The sequence below is a fragment of the Populus alba genome, chromosome 19, assembly GCF_005239225.2.
Source record: "Populus alba chromosome 19, ASM523922v2, whole genome shotgun sequence".
Classification (NCBI taxonomy): domain Eukaryota; kingdom Viridiplantae; phylum Streptophyta; class Magnoliopsida; order Malpighiales; family Salicaceae; genus Populus; species Populus alba.
The window spans coordinates 17,584,313-17,602,696 of record NC_133302.1 but is presented as its reverse complement, the minus strand read 5'-3'; the positions used below and the strand labels follow the sequence as shown (position 1 = coordinate 17,602,696).

Sequence of the window (18,384 nt, the reverse complement as noted above, 5' to 3'; positions counted from 1 at the left end):
CATTGGTTATTTCCATTGTTTTTAAACTCAATTCTCATGTTTGCAACTCTAAACAAACCTATCAAGCTACTCAAATTAATCTATTCCACAAGCAATATTTATACTTAAAATATCTTACCATTACTTTAAAATTGATTAACTAATCATTAAAACATGATAAAATATATCTCAAATTGACATTTAACACAAACCAAGCCTCAAACAAAACTTAAATATGAATATACATACTAAATTGTGGTATAACTAAACATCTAAAAACAAACATCCATTATACTTAAATTAACAAATAACTTCAAAAGATACATAACAAACTTTTTAAGCTTGAACTAGCTTTGGACTTGTATTGATGGCCTATCAAAGGCTTTCTTGTTGTTTTTCTTGGCTAGTTAATTGTTGGCTAAGGATTTTTGGGTTTTGCAATACGAGAGTGTTTAATTTCTAGATTTCTCCTTATTATTTATGCACTTGAATTCCATTTTAGCATGTCCTTCCTAACCAAGCTGTTTTTTTTTATAAAAAAAAATAAATCAAGACATTTATTTAGGAATAAAAAATTAGGTTAAGACATTTAGGATGCCTGACATAGCAAGTATTTAATTTTAATTTAAATTACTTAAAAACAAGTTAAATAAAAGAAATTGAGATATTTTTTTATAAAATAATATTTAATTTTTGCTTAGTTTCACCTTCTTTTATCGTTAATTTTTCCAAATTAATTTAATTTCTCTACATAATATTAATATTATAAATGGAGAAAGGCTAATACAAGTATATTCTTAGATGATGATAACTTTTTTGTACAAGAAAACATATTTAAATATGATAAAACACCTTTCTAAAGTACTTTAAATTTCAATTCAAATAAAATAACTTATTTAGAACAATTAATTGTATCATGAAGTTATTATTTAATAGTTTTTTTTCAATTCATTTTTTATTTAATATTTATTTAAGTAGTATCACATATTAGAATAATAGTTATCAAAAATAGAGTTTTTATTTGGCCTCTATATTTATGAATCCTCTAAATCTATTGTAGATACCATCCTTCTATTTATGCACCCATGCAAAAAAAAATAAAAATCTTTGTTTTTATTAAATTTATTATAAGAAAATTTAAAAATCAAAGGAAAATCTATGTTCTCATTAAAATTATTATATGAAATTGTTAACGAAAAAAAAAATACTATCAAGAAAACATAAATATATGAAAAAAAAAAACCCATCAACGAGGCATATATAAATTTGTGGCTCAACGCCACACAACAAAACACAAACACGAACGACCAAAGCGCCTTCTTTCCTAATATCCACATTATGTGGCCGTGCACATCCTTACCGCCACACACTCTCTTGTCCTCCATTCCCTCTCTTCCTTTCTGATCATTCCCTCCATCTCCCTCCTCCCATGGCCAAAACCACCACTGCTCCCTCCCATCTCACTCCTTTTACTCAAAACCACTCCTTCAACTCTCCACCTCGAACCACCATCTCTTTTTGGCACCGACCTACTTACCCTCCATCCTTTGCATTGCCCATAAACTGCCATTTTGTTGCTCCTTCATGTAAGACACTCAAGTCTAACTGTAGAATAGTGTGCAAGGCAACAGAGGTGTCGTTGACTGAAGAGTCACCGTCTTCTGGTGGAGAGAATTGGGTTCCAGTTGTGCCTCTGACTGCCCTGCCTAAGGGAGAAAGAAGAGTGATTATTCAAGATGGAGAGACTATACTGTTGCTATGGTATAAAGACCAGGTTTATGCTATTGAGAATCGGTCTCCTGCAGAAGGGGCTTATACTGAAGGTCTGCTTAATGCCAAGCTCACTCAGGTTTGGTATAGTTACTTCACTTGTTTTGTATTCATCTCAGTTTTAAACGCTGCAGCAGTGTTTTTGTTTTTTAAAAAAGATGGTAATGGGAAATGCCAGTTTTTATGGGCTATTGGATTAGATTTTGATGGACTGGGAGATATATTGAATGCTTGAGAAATGGCAAGAAAGGTTGTAACTTTGGACTACCTTATGAGTTTGATTATGATTTTCATTGGAGTGGGCTTTCTTCAATGGGGTTTTCCATTTTATCAAGAAGGTCTTGGGATTGATTGTTAGGTGTTAGTGAAAGTTATTTTTTAAATTAGGGATTGAATTGTTTTGATTTGTGAATAATGCCTCTTTTAAAGAAGAATTTTTGTATACAAATGTCTAATTGGAACTTGGAAGAATCTTTTGTGCAGAAAGGGAATAGATAGTGACTATTAGTAGCCATCTGTTAAGCCATGAGTCCCAGTGCATCTTCTTTGCAAGTGTAATTATTTCTCTAAATTCAGTACTCGTCAAATAAAAGGTCAGCTTCTAGAGTGCAAGTGGATAGTAATTGGATATACCTAACATCAGTGGTGAAGGAAAGAGAAGGGAGAGTTAGTAAGCTTTTGGTTACTTTCCATTAAGCTCCTAATATCTTATAGCTTTCTTACATTTCAAGGTCTGAATTTCTTGATCTCTAAAATAACAGATTCTGGGTACTTGAGAAATTGCAAGAGATTTAAGATGTGATTGAAAATAGTTTAGATTGGGCCGTTCAACTTTAGAGTTATAAAGTGCTTGGCACTCCTCGATTATATTGTGTGAAAGCTTAGCAGTTGAAGTTAATGCTTGTGTTCAGATGCCTTCCATGGTGACTGTTGTGAAGGTCCTTCGTGGTTGTAAATGATTGTGTCAGAAATGTGTCAGAAACCCAGGATCAGATTAGGTTAGCAGTGTTGGTTTTCCATTGTGAGGAAGGCATATCAATCATTTAGAGATCAGATAAACTATAAGCATCAGATGAGTTAAATTTAACTTCTTCCTTTTATCCTTTGGTGCATTTAACTGAAGTTGTAAGTCCACAACTCCTCATCCCACAGCCAAAAAAGGATTCAGTGCCTGCTTTGTTCAGCAGAAATGACTACTATGTTTATTTATTGACTGTTTATATCCGTAGTTAGGCTGCAAGCTGCAAGTATGATAAAACATATAATTGTCAATCCTCACTTTAGATCATCTGAATTTTCATAGATTAGGACTTATGGTCTGACATAAAACACCCTCAACAATCTTTAGGATTTATGGCATTGAACTAAGTTTTAAATGTTCTCTCTAACTAATAGACTGTGACAGAAAGTGGGTTTAGTTGTAGTAAGTTTTAATTAGCACTATACAATATTTAACCTTTGGTTAGTAGCTCTGTTATACTAATACAATGTAGTTGCTTCCTTCAACAGACATTCTAAAAGGAAAAAAAATATTCATATAGATATTAAAGTCATACAGTTCCCTTATTTTACCAGCAGTTGAAATCATATTTACAAACGATTACCACATAGCAAGAAATGAAATTATGTCCCCAGCTGCCTTTGGATTCTTGGACACAAGTGAACAATGACTTTAAAAAAAAATAAATAGAAAGGCCTTTTCCACTAAATTTCACATTTTATGCACATCCAAGACTTGGGAAATTCATTTGTAATCAAGTCTCCTCTGCTATTTTACTGTGACAATAGGAACCTTGTACTTGTCTCTTTGTAGTGGAGTATCTGTCAATACCTTTTGAAACTTAAGTGAGTTGTTTTATGTCTATACTTGTTGCGCGCTTGTTATATTTTCTTACACCAAGGGAAAACAAGAAACTTGAGAATATTTCCTTATTCTTTCTTTCCCGTAGGATGGTTGCATAGTTTGTCCATCAACTGATAGCACTTTTGATCTTCGGACTGGAGCCATCAAAGAATGGTATCCAAATAACCCCGTGCTCAGAGTTCTCACACCTGCTCTGAGAACGCTTTTCGTGTATCCTGTGAAAACTGATGAAGAAAATATCTACATCAGTATCAGAGGAGGTGTAAAATCTGATGTGTCTGCTGAGATTGTCTTCAGTGGGAAGGCTCAACCTGGTGTGACAGCATCTGATGTCAACGTGGATGAGGTAACTGCAGTACTTTGGTTTGTCTCAACATAATCATGTGGACTGGTTATAAATTGAAAAGAATGTACATATACTCCAATTTTGTGTGGTTGAATTGATAAGTTCTGTCCATGCTTATCAGGTGAGAATGGTAATCGATGAGGGTCAAGAGGGGTTCGGTTTCACTAGCAAGAACGAATTGATAAATGGGCAGGCAGCCATAATTGGCTTCTTGTTTTTGATAGATTTTGAACTCTTGACTGGTAAAGGTCTTCTCAAGGGAACAGGCTTCTTGGACTTCCTCTATGCTGCTTCAAATGCTTTCAATTAAACCATTGGGACCCCTCTTTCGAAAAGGATACAGTCTTTGATCCATACAAAGGTGATTTTTCTACGTAGTCACAACACTTTGGTTGTATAAATCTAATCCAGTTTCCCAATTTGTTCATCTGCTATTGTATATTGTTGAGAAAATTAAACCATTTCAATCCATGTTTACCTCTTGATTTCATGTACCTGAACAATCTGTAGTATAGATACCAATGAAGCTGAATGACATCAGCAATGCCTTGTTCGGATTTTCTTATAATTCAATTCTACTGAGTGAGACATTTGATTTGACCTGGAACAATCTAGTAAGTTAACCTACGCCAACCCAATACTTGACCTAGGCTAGGTGCCAAAATAAAGTCAATATGCAGTTATTCAAATATAAGAGGAGTTTATGGATACAAGGAATAAGTGATATAAAGAGCAATTTTATATATATATATATATCGATATATATATATATTTATCTTTTTCAATCATTGGGAGATTTATTGTGCAATAATTCCGTTCCCCTACCTTGCCATCCACACTAAATTTGGGATGTCATATAAAAAATACTATTTAGGTCATCTAAAACTAAAAGTTTTGAATAGTGAGATTGAAGATTTGTTATAGTTAGGAGAAGATATATCTTAGAAAAATTATATAAATGATATAAAAAACAAATATTTTTATAGACTAATGGGATAGGGCTAAGTTTAAAAGGAGATTTAGTCATGCTAGACTGGTATATTATCTTAAAAAAACTATAATTTTTTTTATCTTATTGTTAGATTATTTTTTATAGGAGGTTGTCAAGGATTAATTCCTTGAAATTAGGCTTGTATGGTCTTGCTGCATTGGTAAGGGGAAAGTGGTGGATTGAGGAATGTTTGGTGGGCAGGGGAGGGTGGTGGATTGGGAGAGTTTTGGCCATGTCAAGCTTGGAGAAAAATCGTTAATATGTTAAATAAATTCATTCATTGTCATGAAATGAATTGGCCGTAAAATATTCTTTTTAATAAAAAGAATTAATGATGATAAAATTATGAGATTTAATAATCTATTTTGCAATAAAATCATATATAAAGAATCAGAATTTAATTAAGCAATCAAATTCAATTATAAGTTTAATGTACACTTCAATTTTTTGTTAGGTTTGGAATTTTTTTTATTTGTAGATATCCTTAACTTTTACTTTAAGATAAAATATAAAGATTGAAGAAGTTTTATCGGTTAATTTGTTTGGCTCGGTTATTTTTTTTGGTTTGGATTTATTTTGGTTGGTATTTTTTGGTTTTTTGTTTATAAAATTGAATCCAACTGGGTGGTTTTTTTAAAAATTTTAATCTTTTTTTTTTTATGATTTGATTTTTTAAATTATTTTTTATCTGATTTTCTCAATTTAATCTGTTTTTAATTTTTTTTATTTATCCCTAATCTCACCTGTAACAATAAAATCTTTATGGAGTAGGAATAGATCCCAAAGTTTCTTAATCATATATAGGAAACATAATGACAGTCTTAATGCTGTCTGAAAGTTGCATCACCCTGAATCAAAGAGCAAACCATTTGGTACGCAATGGAAAGGACAAATGATAATGAAGCTAAAGACGATAGACTGACTTCCTGTTGCTTTTGATGGTAGGGCTCTCTCGGCGCCATTTACGGCCAAAACCCATAGACTTCCTGTTGCCATGACTGCATCGACGAGACATCAAGATTCGTCCGAGGATATGACTAACCTCTCGTTTCATATTGTGTTCCAAATGAGATTTGGCAAGTTTTCAAATTTTTTTTTATTTCAAATTAATTTTTTTATGTATTTGGATTCGTTTTAATTTATGGATTAAAAATATTTTTTTTAAAATAAAAAATATTGTTTTAATATATTTCCAAACAAAAAATACTTCAAAAAATAATTACTACCACACTTTCAAACACCCACTAAATATATGAAGTCTAAATATCAAATCCCATAGACTTGCTAATGACCATGAATTATTATTTTACCCTTACATCATTGGGTCCCAAATTGCTAGCTCAAAAGATCAAATAAGAAAAAATTGATGTAAGGAAAGATCATAGATGGATATAGAGGGAATAATTCCCTTTGTCTCTGGAATACACCAACAAACATGAACTATCGGTATTTCTATCGGTGTGAAGTTCTATGAATAGAGCCAAGGGAGGGTAACAGTTCCCTTAGCCTATGAATACATCGATGAACACTAATTGTCGCTATTTCCATCGATGTTATACATTGTTCATTTCCCCACGTCTCTAGAATGTACCGATGAACACTAATAGTTGGTATTTTCATTTGTGTTATGTACAATGAACAATTTTATGGGGAGGGGAACAATTCCTTTCACCTCTAGAATACACCAACAGACACAAATGTTAGTATTTCCATCAGCGTCAAATGTCAGATTGTATTTGTATTACCTATCTATGCATCTTGTAAATACTTAAATTGAAACCTGCAAGCACAACACAATAACACAAGTTCACATAACAATAATAAAATAAATACTTTTTTTGTAGATAATCTAATCAATAAATATTACATTATAGTTTATGGCATTACACGTTTATGTTTTAATAGTTAGCAAGAATTGTCTTTTTCTTCTTTAATTGACTCGTCATTAGCTTCATCACAATCTTCTATGTTGATATCATTATTATCATCATCTTTATTAACTTGTGCTTGTCCGCTAGAGCTTAGAACAACATTTAACTCCTTAGCGTCAGCATCAACACAAATATTATCAAAGATGTGAAAATTTGAATTTTCTTCTAAGTCAATCGATGGAGCAACTCAATATAGTTCAACCAACTCACTTACTTGAAAGACATCATCTCCCACATTCAAGTCATCATTCTTATCCTAAATAACCTTGATACGACCCCTCGGTTTGATTTTTAATATTGATAACCAATCAGCTCTTGAACAATCCTTTTTACAGGAAGAGGTATATGTATAATAAACTTGTTAGCATTATTTAGGGAAAACAAAGACATCATTGACACTGCGAAGTCTAGTTTTTGAGTTAATTTTGACCAAATCATGAAGAGAATCTACTCTGATTCCTCTGTTAGTGGTGTCATACCAATAACATTTGAACAAAAAGACTCTATTATACTCGCTATGATATTGTAATTCAATTATCTCCTTTAATTTTCTATAATAGTCAACTTCAAACTCATTAGAAGTCGAGATCCCTTAACATAAACCCCATTGTTATATGTCTTTCTACCCTGCCTATATTCTTTAGTATGAAAAACGTATCCATTGACAAAATAATCCTTGTAGCACTTCACCTATCTTTCAGGACTTAGACTTAGTAACGACAATGTAGCATTGACAGTGCCTCCTAATTTATTAATCTGGCACATCAAGTACAATAATGAACAGTGAATGAGAATTCTGTAACAAAATTAAGTATCCTAATAGATAATGAGTTTGTGATAGTACATATATGTGTTCTGAATCACGTGAAAAATTATTCATCTTATAATCAAAAGATTTAGGATCCAATTTGTTGTGAGTTATTAGACAGTAAATATTGATGACGTTGTCTACGAGGTATTCAATAATGTATGAGTTTGTGATATTACAAGAGATAAATAGTCTATTAATAACAAAGTTTAAGTGGTATACTTATTGAATAAAAGGTCCTAGTTTATCGCAGTTAAATAGCATATAATTATGTGCTTGTCTGACTTTTATTTTAGACAAATATCCTCTTCTGACATCATTTTTTAGTGTGAGTCATCCAAGATTGGAGACTATTGACAAATTCTCACTCAAAGACACTTCACCATTATCATTATGCCTTAAAACACGATTGATTTTTGTTCTCAAATTAGGCTTAAAATAGTAGGAGATAAATGTTGAGATCACCCCAACAATATAGGCCCTCATATTGAAGCCTCAACATGTGCCTTGTTTTTAACCTTTTTCTTAAGGTTGAAAAAGTACATGCATGGAATTAAACGAATCTTTTCAATTAACAAAAACAATGAAAATACTTTTTAATTGCATTGCATGTGTAATCTCTAACCTCTCGAATGGATACATCCATCTATACTAATTTGGGCCTCTAATTTTTGCCTTATATGGTAAATGTATGTGTAAATGCTCCATCAAGTCAAAAAATAATGGAGGGAATATCATCTCAAGTTTGCATATTATTTGGATGATATTCGTTTCAAGCCTCTCAATGTGATGTGTTTGCAACTTGTTGGAGCATATATCTCTAAAGAAATCACTGATCTATGTGAGTGCATCTCATATCCCATTTGACAATAAATCACGATAAGCTAATGAAATGAGTGTTTGCAAAAACACGTGGTAGTCATGGCTTTTCATTCCATACAATCTGCAATCCTTCAAATTAACCAACCTTGATATGTTCGAGGCATGTTCATTGGGAAAACACATGCTCTTAAGTCATTGGTAGACTAGTAGTTGTGCATTCTTGTCTAAAGCGAAGCTTGCTTTAGGCTTTGTGACCTATGACCCAACATAAACCAACTCTATATTTTTACGGTGATAAAACAACATTATATCTATTATGTCTTTGATGTTGTCATTTGTCTTCTCCTTCACGTCTATGATTGTGTTAAAAATATTCTCAAACATGTTTTTTTCTATGTGTATGACATTAAGGTAATGGTAGAGGAGCTTGGTCTTCCAATAAGAAAACTCTTATAAAATACTTCGTTTTACCCAATTATAGGTTAAACAAAAACCCAGAAACTTCTGCTTACTGAATTAGAAACCAAACACAATGTCATCGTACTCTAACCCCACATCATACAATTCTTCACCAGAAAGACGCAGGGGTGCAACATCATTTTCAAATTCATTCACTTTAGAAGTAGTGGCATAAGTTTTGATAGTAATATGGTGTGATTTGTTTTTAATCTTCTTTAACTAGAATTCTTGGTGCCTTTTCATAGGTGTTCCTTGTACTATTTTGCGTATGAATAGAAAAAAATAGAAAAAGAAAATAAGGATTACTTTTGGTGTTGATAAGAAGACTGGTGCTTTAGGTTATGAAACTAAGGCCACTTACTTGATGATTATTTTGAATATACTTCCAGAAATTTATGTTGCCATAGATCTTAATTTGAGTAAGGTTGTCATTTAAAATCTTAATCGAAACTAGTGTGATACCTGGAAAATTGAAATAATATAATTAATTAGGTATTGTATTATGCCCTTTTTATTTATTAAGGTTATTATAGGTAATAATGTGTATCTTAGTAATTAAATAATAATTTATAGTAAAAAAAAAATCATTGAGTAACTTACACTTTATTTTTGTGAGATAATCAAATCTACATCAACCAAAGAGATGGAGAGGAGAGGGAGACTTGAGTTAGAGCCAAAACTTTTATGAATTTTGATTTTATACAAACCTCATTTAAAAAAAAAAATGCCTTGTAATAATTCAAAATTGATTGAATTGTGTATAGAATTATAATTCACATGTACTAACCTACCAAGCCACAATCATAAGAATCAAGCCAGTAAAAAGAAGATGTTGGCCATCCTTATTTACCTAAATATATAATGTTTGAATAGTTTTGTCTTTATTAATTTTATTTTTCATACACTTGACATATATATTATTCTTATATCTTATAGATAATATAAAATCCTTTCTTTCTATTGTATTCATATATTTTCTCCATTAATTATGTAGGTACCATATTTTTCTCTCCATAAAACGAATACTTTGTAATTTATTTAACATTGTTATTTTTACGATGAAGACATAGGATAGATTTTGTGTTTATTAAGGTGTAAATATAAAAGCAAAGGACTTGTTAATTTACTTTTCTTTTACGAGCTTAAGGAAAAGCACACGAGATTAAGACCTTCTCAAGATTAATCAATGGGCTGAAAATTTAAAAGTAGATTGTTGAAAAACATTGGAAATCATGAATACCTATAAGACAATTATTTCTTAGCGTTAAAGATCCTCAATACTTAACTTAATAAAGCCTTTCAAGTTGTGTAGTATATTTGTTTGCATAATTTAAAGGAGATGTAGGCATGTGTAAATTCGTGGTTGATGTTGTCTTTTAAATTATTTTTTGTTTAGAAATTCATCAAAATAATACATATATTTTTATTTTTTAAAATTTATTTTTGATACTAATACATCAAAATGATTTAAAAATTCATAAAAAAAATAATTTTGAAGAAAACGATTTCAAAATTTACTTAAACTTTGGTGCAAATGCAACCCCAAATAGGGCCATAATGATATGTAGTTACGAAGAGGAAAAATATGCACTAAGAAATTTGTTATTGGAACTTGCCTTACATGGTAGTTCATGGATATTTATTTAGCCATAAATCATGCCAACTTATATGGAATTAAGGATAAAGTGAGAAAAATAATATGAAACCTATATTAGTTGCAATTACTTAAGATAACAGTTTCTCATGATTGGTAATTCACTGTTGAGTAAACAAATGATGTCATATAGGTTATCCACTAGCTAAGGGCATCCCAAACGCCAATCTATAAGCCCAATTATAACATGAGGACATAAGAGCATTAAATGTTTGATACCAACTATACATAGAGTTGATGGAATAATTTTGGGTTAGGCTTTTCCTATCCTAGCTTGTGTTTTGGAGTTGGTATGTCCCTCTCTACCCGAGTGTGGTGGTGTGTTGGGCTATATGGAAACCTTAGATTTAATCTAAAGAATAGTATATTATGGGTAGTTGAGTCAATTAGACTTTTTAAGGTTTGACGCATCCTTTTTCAATCTAATAAAGTAATGGGCCACATCATATGCCTAGACCTAAAAAGATGACTTAATCAATTCAATAAAGTAACTACTAGTTTAAGGCCATTTTGTGTTCAAATAGTGGCACAAAGAGCTAAAGATAATTTAGCTTCATTAATGAGCTAAGGCTTATATAAGAACATAAACTACCCTTCACTTATTCTACCTATAAACCATAAATTAGACCTAAATTTTTCATTAAACCACCAAAAAAGCCATCATAAAATCACTTTTTTTTACTTTATAGCCATTACAAAGGTGTTTTGAAAGAGTTTTAACCTATAAAAAAGATTATTTAAAGGACTTCCAATCCATCTTAATGGGTGTTTGGTTTGGTTTTTTTAGAATTAGAAGAATGAAGATTTTGTATGGTTAACAGCTTTTTCTCAAAAGGCTCGTCTTGTCAAAAGAAGCATTATTGGACCACTCTTAGTATGATGGATCCTACAAACTTCTACTTTCTTCTTTTATAAACTTATCATTCCCACAACATCATCATCTTCCTCCTCTATTTGTAAAGATCCAAAAGTCATCAATTATATCACCTTCTAATGAAACTCCTTACATCCCTCAATGTTATGTTCCATCGCTTTATGGAACCTACCAAAACTATCATCCTTTCTTGGAACTGATTTAATTTTTGCTGGAAAATAGTTGACGCATCAACATGTCATATAGTCTATCCATGTTTATCCTTAAAACTTGCTCTTTCTTCCATGTATACTTCATAGTGTTTACTCCTCCATTACTGGAAGCATGATTAGGAAAAAGGTTGAAATTGATGTTGGGGATACCTTCAAAAGTTATTCATCATGCCTTGAATAATTGCAAGGGCTTCCTTTTGAATGCCGAGCAAGTGTATGATTTGGACAAGATTTCCAGCATGATACTCATAGGTCAATTATGGCTTGTACCCACTTGGAAAGGGAGGCTTAAATAATGGGAAAGCAGGAGGAGCCATATGACCTATGCTTAATAGTTTTGCATACATTTCTCCTATGGGCATTGGTAAAGGTGGGAGTTGTTTTTAGTTTCTTTGGTATGTTTTTTTTGGGTTGTTTTTAGTTTGGTTTTTTGATAGGTTGGTGGGCTGCTTTACTGGGAAAGACTTGTCAAAGCTGATATTGGATGCTTTGGGAAATAGGGCTTAGTAGCTTTGGATGTGATAGCTTTGGGCTTGAAAATATTTTTTACCCTTGTACCTTTCTTCTATATTGCTTAGCTCAATATCTTTTTTCCTCCGAGTAAACCTTTTCTTCATGGTGGGTTTCAATATTTTGTTGGCTCTTATTCCTTACTCTATTCTCTCAACAATAATCACGACATCATAAAAGTATTGGGCATAGCTACCCATCAGGTACTCATACTACAAAGATTTGAAAGTATTGGTGAATAGAGTCATCATTTTGTTTTCTAATAAAAATGATTATACATAAATTACCTTGTTTTTCCATCTATGAGCATACTCCCTCAATGTTTCTTTATTTCCCTTATCCATCACTATTAAACTCGTCCGATCCAAAGCAATGTCAATATTGAATTTCCATTGCCTTAAAAAAGCATCAACGAGATCACACCATTTCTTAACCTTTGTATTATCTTAAGTCATATACCAGCTTAACACAGAACCGGTCAAGTTGCCTTGGAAGAAATGGATGAGCAACTTGTCATTATGTATGACCTCCGTCCTTTTTTTGTAATATTACCTCAGGTGCATGTTAAGGCATTCTAACTTTGTGTACTTGACGAATTCTGGCATTCTAAACTCCTTAATACCATTACATTTGGTACGATGTATATCTTAGTTGTTCTAACCAGGTCATAGGCGTGAAATTCCTTAACAATTCTAAACCTCTCCTCTTAGGCAACCCACTTATCTTGTTTAGGGTGACCAAAAGATTTAACTCCATGGGATTTCCCCATAGTTAGATCTATTATGGTCGACACTTAAGCAGACATAATTGAACAAGTCATTGGAACGTTTGTTGTTCCTTGTGGTCTAGCGATGGGATTTGTTTCCAAGTTTTATGGGTCAATGATAACTAGAGCTGCTAGCAGCGATAACAGAGTCGGATGCTAATTGGATGTCCCCTCCCCTGATTGTGCTCGCAGGAGTTGCTCAAGTAAACTAGTAACCAAAGTCATGTTATTCTTCACATCATCCAACTCTTTTTGGTAGTGAGCTTATTTTTCATTTTCCATCCTTTTACAAAGCCTAGTATAAAGTTTGAAGCTTTATGGTTTTTTTTTTACAGTGCTTTGAAATTCATCTCGCAATTTGTCCCAATCACACTAAAACATAGTTTTGGAATTAAAATTATAATTAGCTGAAATTGGATGAAAAAATTGAGAAAAAAATGAATATTATATATACAAGTGATATAATTTTCAAATTATATAACCATATATTCAGTCATTTAACAAAAAAAGAAAGAGGAAAAATAGCATATTTCAATAACAAAAAAAATTAAAAAATTACAAGTCTTGAACAACATAAACTTGATATATTAGATTTCACTTTTATTGGATAATTTATTTTGTCCACTAATTTTATTTTTCATCATAATAACAAACACCAAATAATTTTTTTTGAATTTTTGAAATATTGGCCTAGTTCTCATAATTTTAATAAACTTGTTATTAAAGCAAAAAAATGCAAGCTAATACATATTTTTTTTAATTTTGTTTTTGTTATTTGAAAATATAATATGAAAATTTCTTTTAAACTTTGAGAGACTTGGATGTATGCATGAAAAGAAAAAATATTTTTTTTGTTGTTTTAAATATATATATATATATATATATATATGGGTTGGGCTAGTGTTGGCCCAAAATGGTCCGGCCCAGACATTTGGGTTGGTTGGGTGCAAAGTTAATTGCATGAACAGTAGGGCATAAATTATAATTCATGCCTATTGTTCATGTAATGAACAGTGAGGGAAAAAAAAAAGAAACATATGAAGAAGAAGGCAAAGGGGAGCTCACCTGGATAAGGGGTCACGATTGCCGTCACTGGTTTGGCCGAGGACGGTGGCTTCACTGGCAGTGCTAGCTTCCATTGGTAATGGGAAAAAGAAGAAGAAACATCTATGTAGGTGAGAGAGAGAGGGAGTACATAGTGGCTGTTCTGTCACTGGCGAGGAGCTAAGTTGGTGGAGATGGTGGTGGTTAAGCTGGTGGTGAGAGTGGTGGCAACTGAAGGCCTCGATGGAGAGAGAAAGAAAGAAGAAAAGGTGGCCGAGAAGAAAAAGTTGGGGGGGAAGATAGTTTTTTGTCCACTTTGGACCCAATCTCTCCTTCTCTCTGGCCATGAAAATCAAATCTATTTATAAAGGGTGGAAAAGGGAAACTTTGTCTCTTGTGGTGCCAAATCTCGGCCCTTGGTTTAACCTAAAAGTATCCTAATCATTGGTTCAAAATAGAAATGATGAATTGTTAGTTTTGTGCAGGAAAATGGCTGTTCGAGTTGATCATTTTGGGGCGATGCCCTCGCCTATAAAGCCTCAAGCAACCTAAACAGTTCATATTGGCATATAGTAAGGTGTCAGGTGATCATGTTGGTAAATGTTTTGTCTAATTTGGGGGAGAAATGAGGTGTCAAATGCCTTGGGAAGGAGGCCACTCGAGTAGCTTCTCTGAAAAAGAAGATGAATAGTCATCTTCAAAACAACATTGTTTTAGCCAATTGCATTTTGGTCCTTAGATATGTGATTTATTTCTAATTACACTCCTGATTGGTTCCAAACTTTCAATTTTGTCCAATTTTACCCCTGAAAAACTTCAATTCAAGCCCCAAATTTCAATGTTTTTTTTTTCTCTGGTCTTTGGTTTTGAATTTATGCAATTTTACCTTCAATTAATCAATAAACTTCTAATTTCTTCAATTTGGCCCCTGATTCGGTCAATTTTAGTTTCTCTATTTACACACCTTTTCCAATTTGATCATTGGTTTCAAATTTCTTCAATCAAGTTCCTAATTGGCCATCAAACTTTAATATATATGCAATTAAACCCCTAATTTTACCAAATCAACTCTTAAAAATTTATAATTTAACCCTTACACTTTAACTTCTTCCAATTAAAGGTTAAATTGACTTAAAAATCAATTTTTCTTGCAATCAAACCCTCTATAAAAAATCAATTAAACCTTCAATAAAATTTAATTAAGTCTATAAACATTTGATTTTGGATTTTTCTCCCTCAAATTAAATTTTCTTTATCAATAGGGCCTTCATTAGTAAAACATATACCGTCAAATTTTAATTTTTGTATTTTTGAACTTTCTCAATTAATTTTTAACCATTTTTTAGGCGCGCTGACATCTTTTTCTCACTGTTATTATTATTATTATTTTTTTTTCCAGAATATATCTTTTTTTTGTATTTTTTTATGTGGGGACTCAAAAATAAGTAACAACACTTAGAGTTTGAAGCTTTATGGCTCAATTTTTTTACGGTGCTTTGAAATTCATCTTGCAATGTGTCCAAATCACACTAAAACATAGTTTTGTAATTAAAATTATAATTAACTGAAATTGGATGAAAATATTGAGAAAAAAATGGATATTATATATATGAGTGATATATTTTTCAAATTATATAACCATATATTCAGTCATTTAACAAAAAAAAAAAACATTAATGAAAAATATCATATTTCAAAAACAAAAAATCAAAATTACAAGTCTTTAACAACATAAACTTGATATATTAGATTTCACTTTTATTGGATAATTTATTTTCTCCACTAATTTTATTTTTCATCATAATAAAAAACACCATTACAATCAATTATAAGACAGTTCGTAGGAACAGTATGCCCAAATATCGCCGTGCAAATGCTATCTGGCAATATATCATTTTAGCACATATTTTACGAGACCAGGAAATGAACATCCATCATGTAAGCTTCCCAATTAACACTTGTGGGGTCAAAGTTGAAGGCATTTGCTTCTGAACAAGTCTCTGTTCCAGCAATTTGCAACTTTTCCGAGTTGGTGTCATCAAATCTGAGTAAAAAAAGATAAAATTAATTTATTATGCGCTAATCTATGTAATATTCATTCAAACTATAAGATATATCAATAGAATTCAATGACTGTATCCTTACATGGCCTTAAAGAACACATAAGGTTCGTAGAGCTTAGCTAATCGCATTCCACGCTTCAATTTTCTGTCAAGAGCAGTGTACTTGTCCTTGTAGGGTTTCTGGAATAAACCAGTATTTATTGCTAGATGGAATACCTGGTAAGAGAAAAAATTACTTGTTAGTTTGAGATTAATGAGAAAACAATCACATAAGTAGGAAGTTTATGTTTGATTATATGTAACAAAGGAAAAGCAATTCTGGAATAAGACATACGTTAATTTACTTATTGCTTTTAGGTTGTAATAATGCATGAGACATGCATAACTAGAAATTACTCTCTGCCTCCGTTTTTATCTTCTAAGCCCAAAAACTATCGAAATCACCATCTCCGACAGCAAACTCGTTGCACAATTAAAATACCCACATGAAGCAGTTCATCAAATACTAAACATACCAAACCCATAAGCCCTTCAAGCAAACATTCCTAGATGCAATATTCTGACTGCTTATATCATCAAACACTTTCAAAGCATTATTGAAATTGTCAAACTTATAGTATAAATCAAGGCATCAATTACCCAGAAAAGCATGTCTTTATCTGTCCAAGAACCAATTCAACTTAATAGTTTAAGCTATTAGTTGATGTCTTTATATTATTCTTTAATACATCCCTTAAATGAAAGCCTTTTGAACTTGAAATTTACACAGACTCACACCACTTTATGCTTAATTTTTATCAAATAAACGAGGATGATTAGATTCAAACTCGTAACCACATTGTCATCAAGGCATAAAAGTTTTTGAAATTGATTCTACATGTAATCTAATGTACAACATTGTTATCAAATCCGGCTGAACCTGATAAGTTATCAAAAAATTCATTGATGTAGAATTTAATTGGGTTGGGTTTAAAGTTAGACCTGCTAGAGTATTAATAATAATAAAAGGTTAATTTAGTCAAAATTTCATTGAATTAGTCAAATTTGATCAAAACCTGCTACGTCAAAAGGTTGACTTTGCAAAAAACAAAGTATATATGTCTTAAACGAAAATTGTCACAATTCAATTAGATATTACAACCATTGAGAAGAATGTTAGTGTGCATTAAATATTCCAAAACATTATACTAAATTCTATCCATGAGCTTTCAGTTTGAGTTCATAATCCAATGCTCAATCCAACTACCTGATAAATACCTTTTAAAAACACTAATGCTCAATCCAACAACCTGATAAATACTCACTTGGCGTGGATTGTGCCATGCATAGACGAGTACAGTGTGTCCCATTAAAGCTCAATCCAACTACATAATAAATATTCTTACCAGTTGATAAATGGACAAGCACCTTAACATTATTACATTTCTTGACAAAGTTCAAGAGGAGCAAAGGTCCCAATGTATTGATACCTAATGCAACATCGTATCTTCAACAAACAATATAAAAAAGTAAGTCAAGAGAGTGAAACGTTTCTAATTTTAGTGATTAATAAATTCTTAAATATCTTTCGTTGCAAAGGAATTTGAATCTCTTATCTCTAAAAGAAATGAACTAATGAAAATCAGTTAATTTCCTTGCTGACCTTTCATCAAAGTTGGTGGTGGCAGCGCAGTTAATCACCGTATCAATTTCATCTATGTAGATTTTACCTAATTATGCAGGCGTTCTTCAGCAGATTTAGTGTCCACGGCTCTTAGAAGAAGATAAAGCTTCTTCACTTTGGGTCGAACCCTCAATATCTTCTCCACAAAAACTGCCAATGTTAGAAAACAACATTGTTAATAGATTGATTATGTCACAGCACATCACTACAAAACTTAAACGGACGAAATCATAAATTCGGAAGTCTTGAGGAAATAAATTTCTTTTGAGAGGGGACAATACTCTTTGCAAGAAATCCAGTTGCACCAATGACCAAAATGGATTGTTGTTTAGGAACTCCATTATACTTCCCAGCTCCATTGAAGATAATATTTTCCTACCTTTATTAAATATTTGGATGAATTAAAAACAGCATCTCAGAGGGTATATATAACCACAAAACGATTTTTCAAAGTAGCATCAGATGACAGTGGTTGTTTGCAAACTTAAATTGACATTTACTAGTCTTATAGGTACAGTTTGCAAATCCTTTCTTTTGCATTCATCGTGTTGGGTCCTCTGCTCGCATTTAATCATTCAAGGATGTCCTCTCAAGCTTTGTGGACAGGTATTAATTTATTGTTAGTTGG

General features: G+C 31.9%; 1 protein-coding gene across 1 annotated transcript; it reads left to right on the top strand.

Annotated features, from left to right (window-relative positions):
- Positions 1-1,277: 1,277 nt before the first annotated feature.
- Positions 1,278-4,449, top strand: LOC118056590 (uncharacterized). The gene is made up of 3 exons (XM_035068835.2): positions 1,278-1,828; positions 3,699-3,959; positions 4,081-4,449. The coding sequence occupies exons 1-3, from the start codon at positions 1,409-1,411 to the stop codon at positions 4,267-4,269; spliced, it is 870 nt and encodes a 289-aa protein (XP_034924726.1). The 5' UTR covers positions 1,278-1,408; the 3' UTR covers positions 4,270-4,449.
- Positions 4,450-18,384: the final 13,935 nt, after the last annotated feature.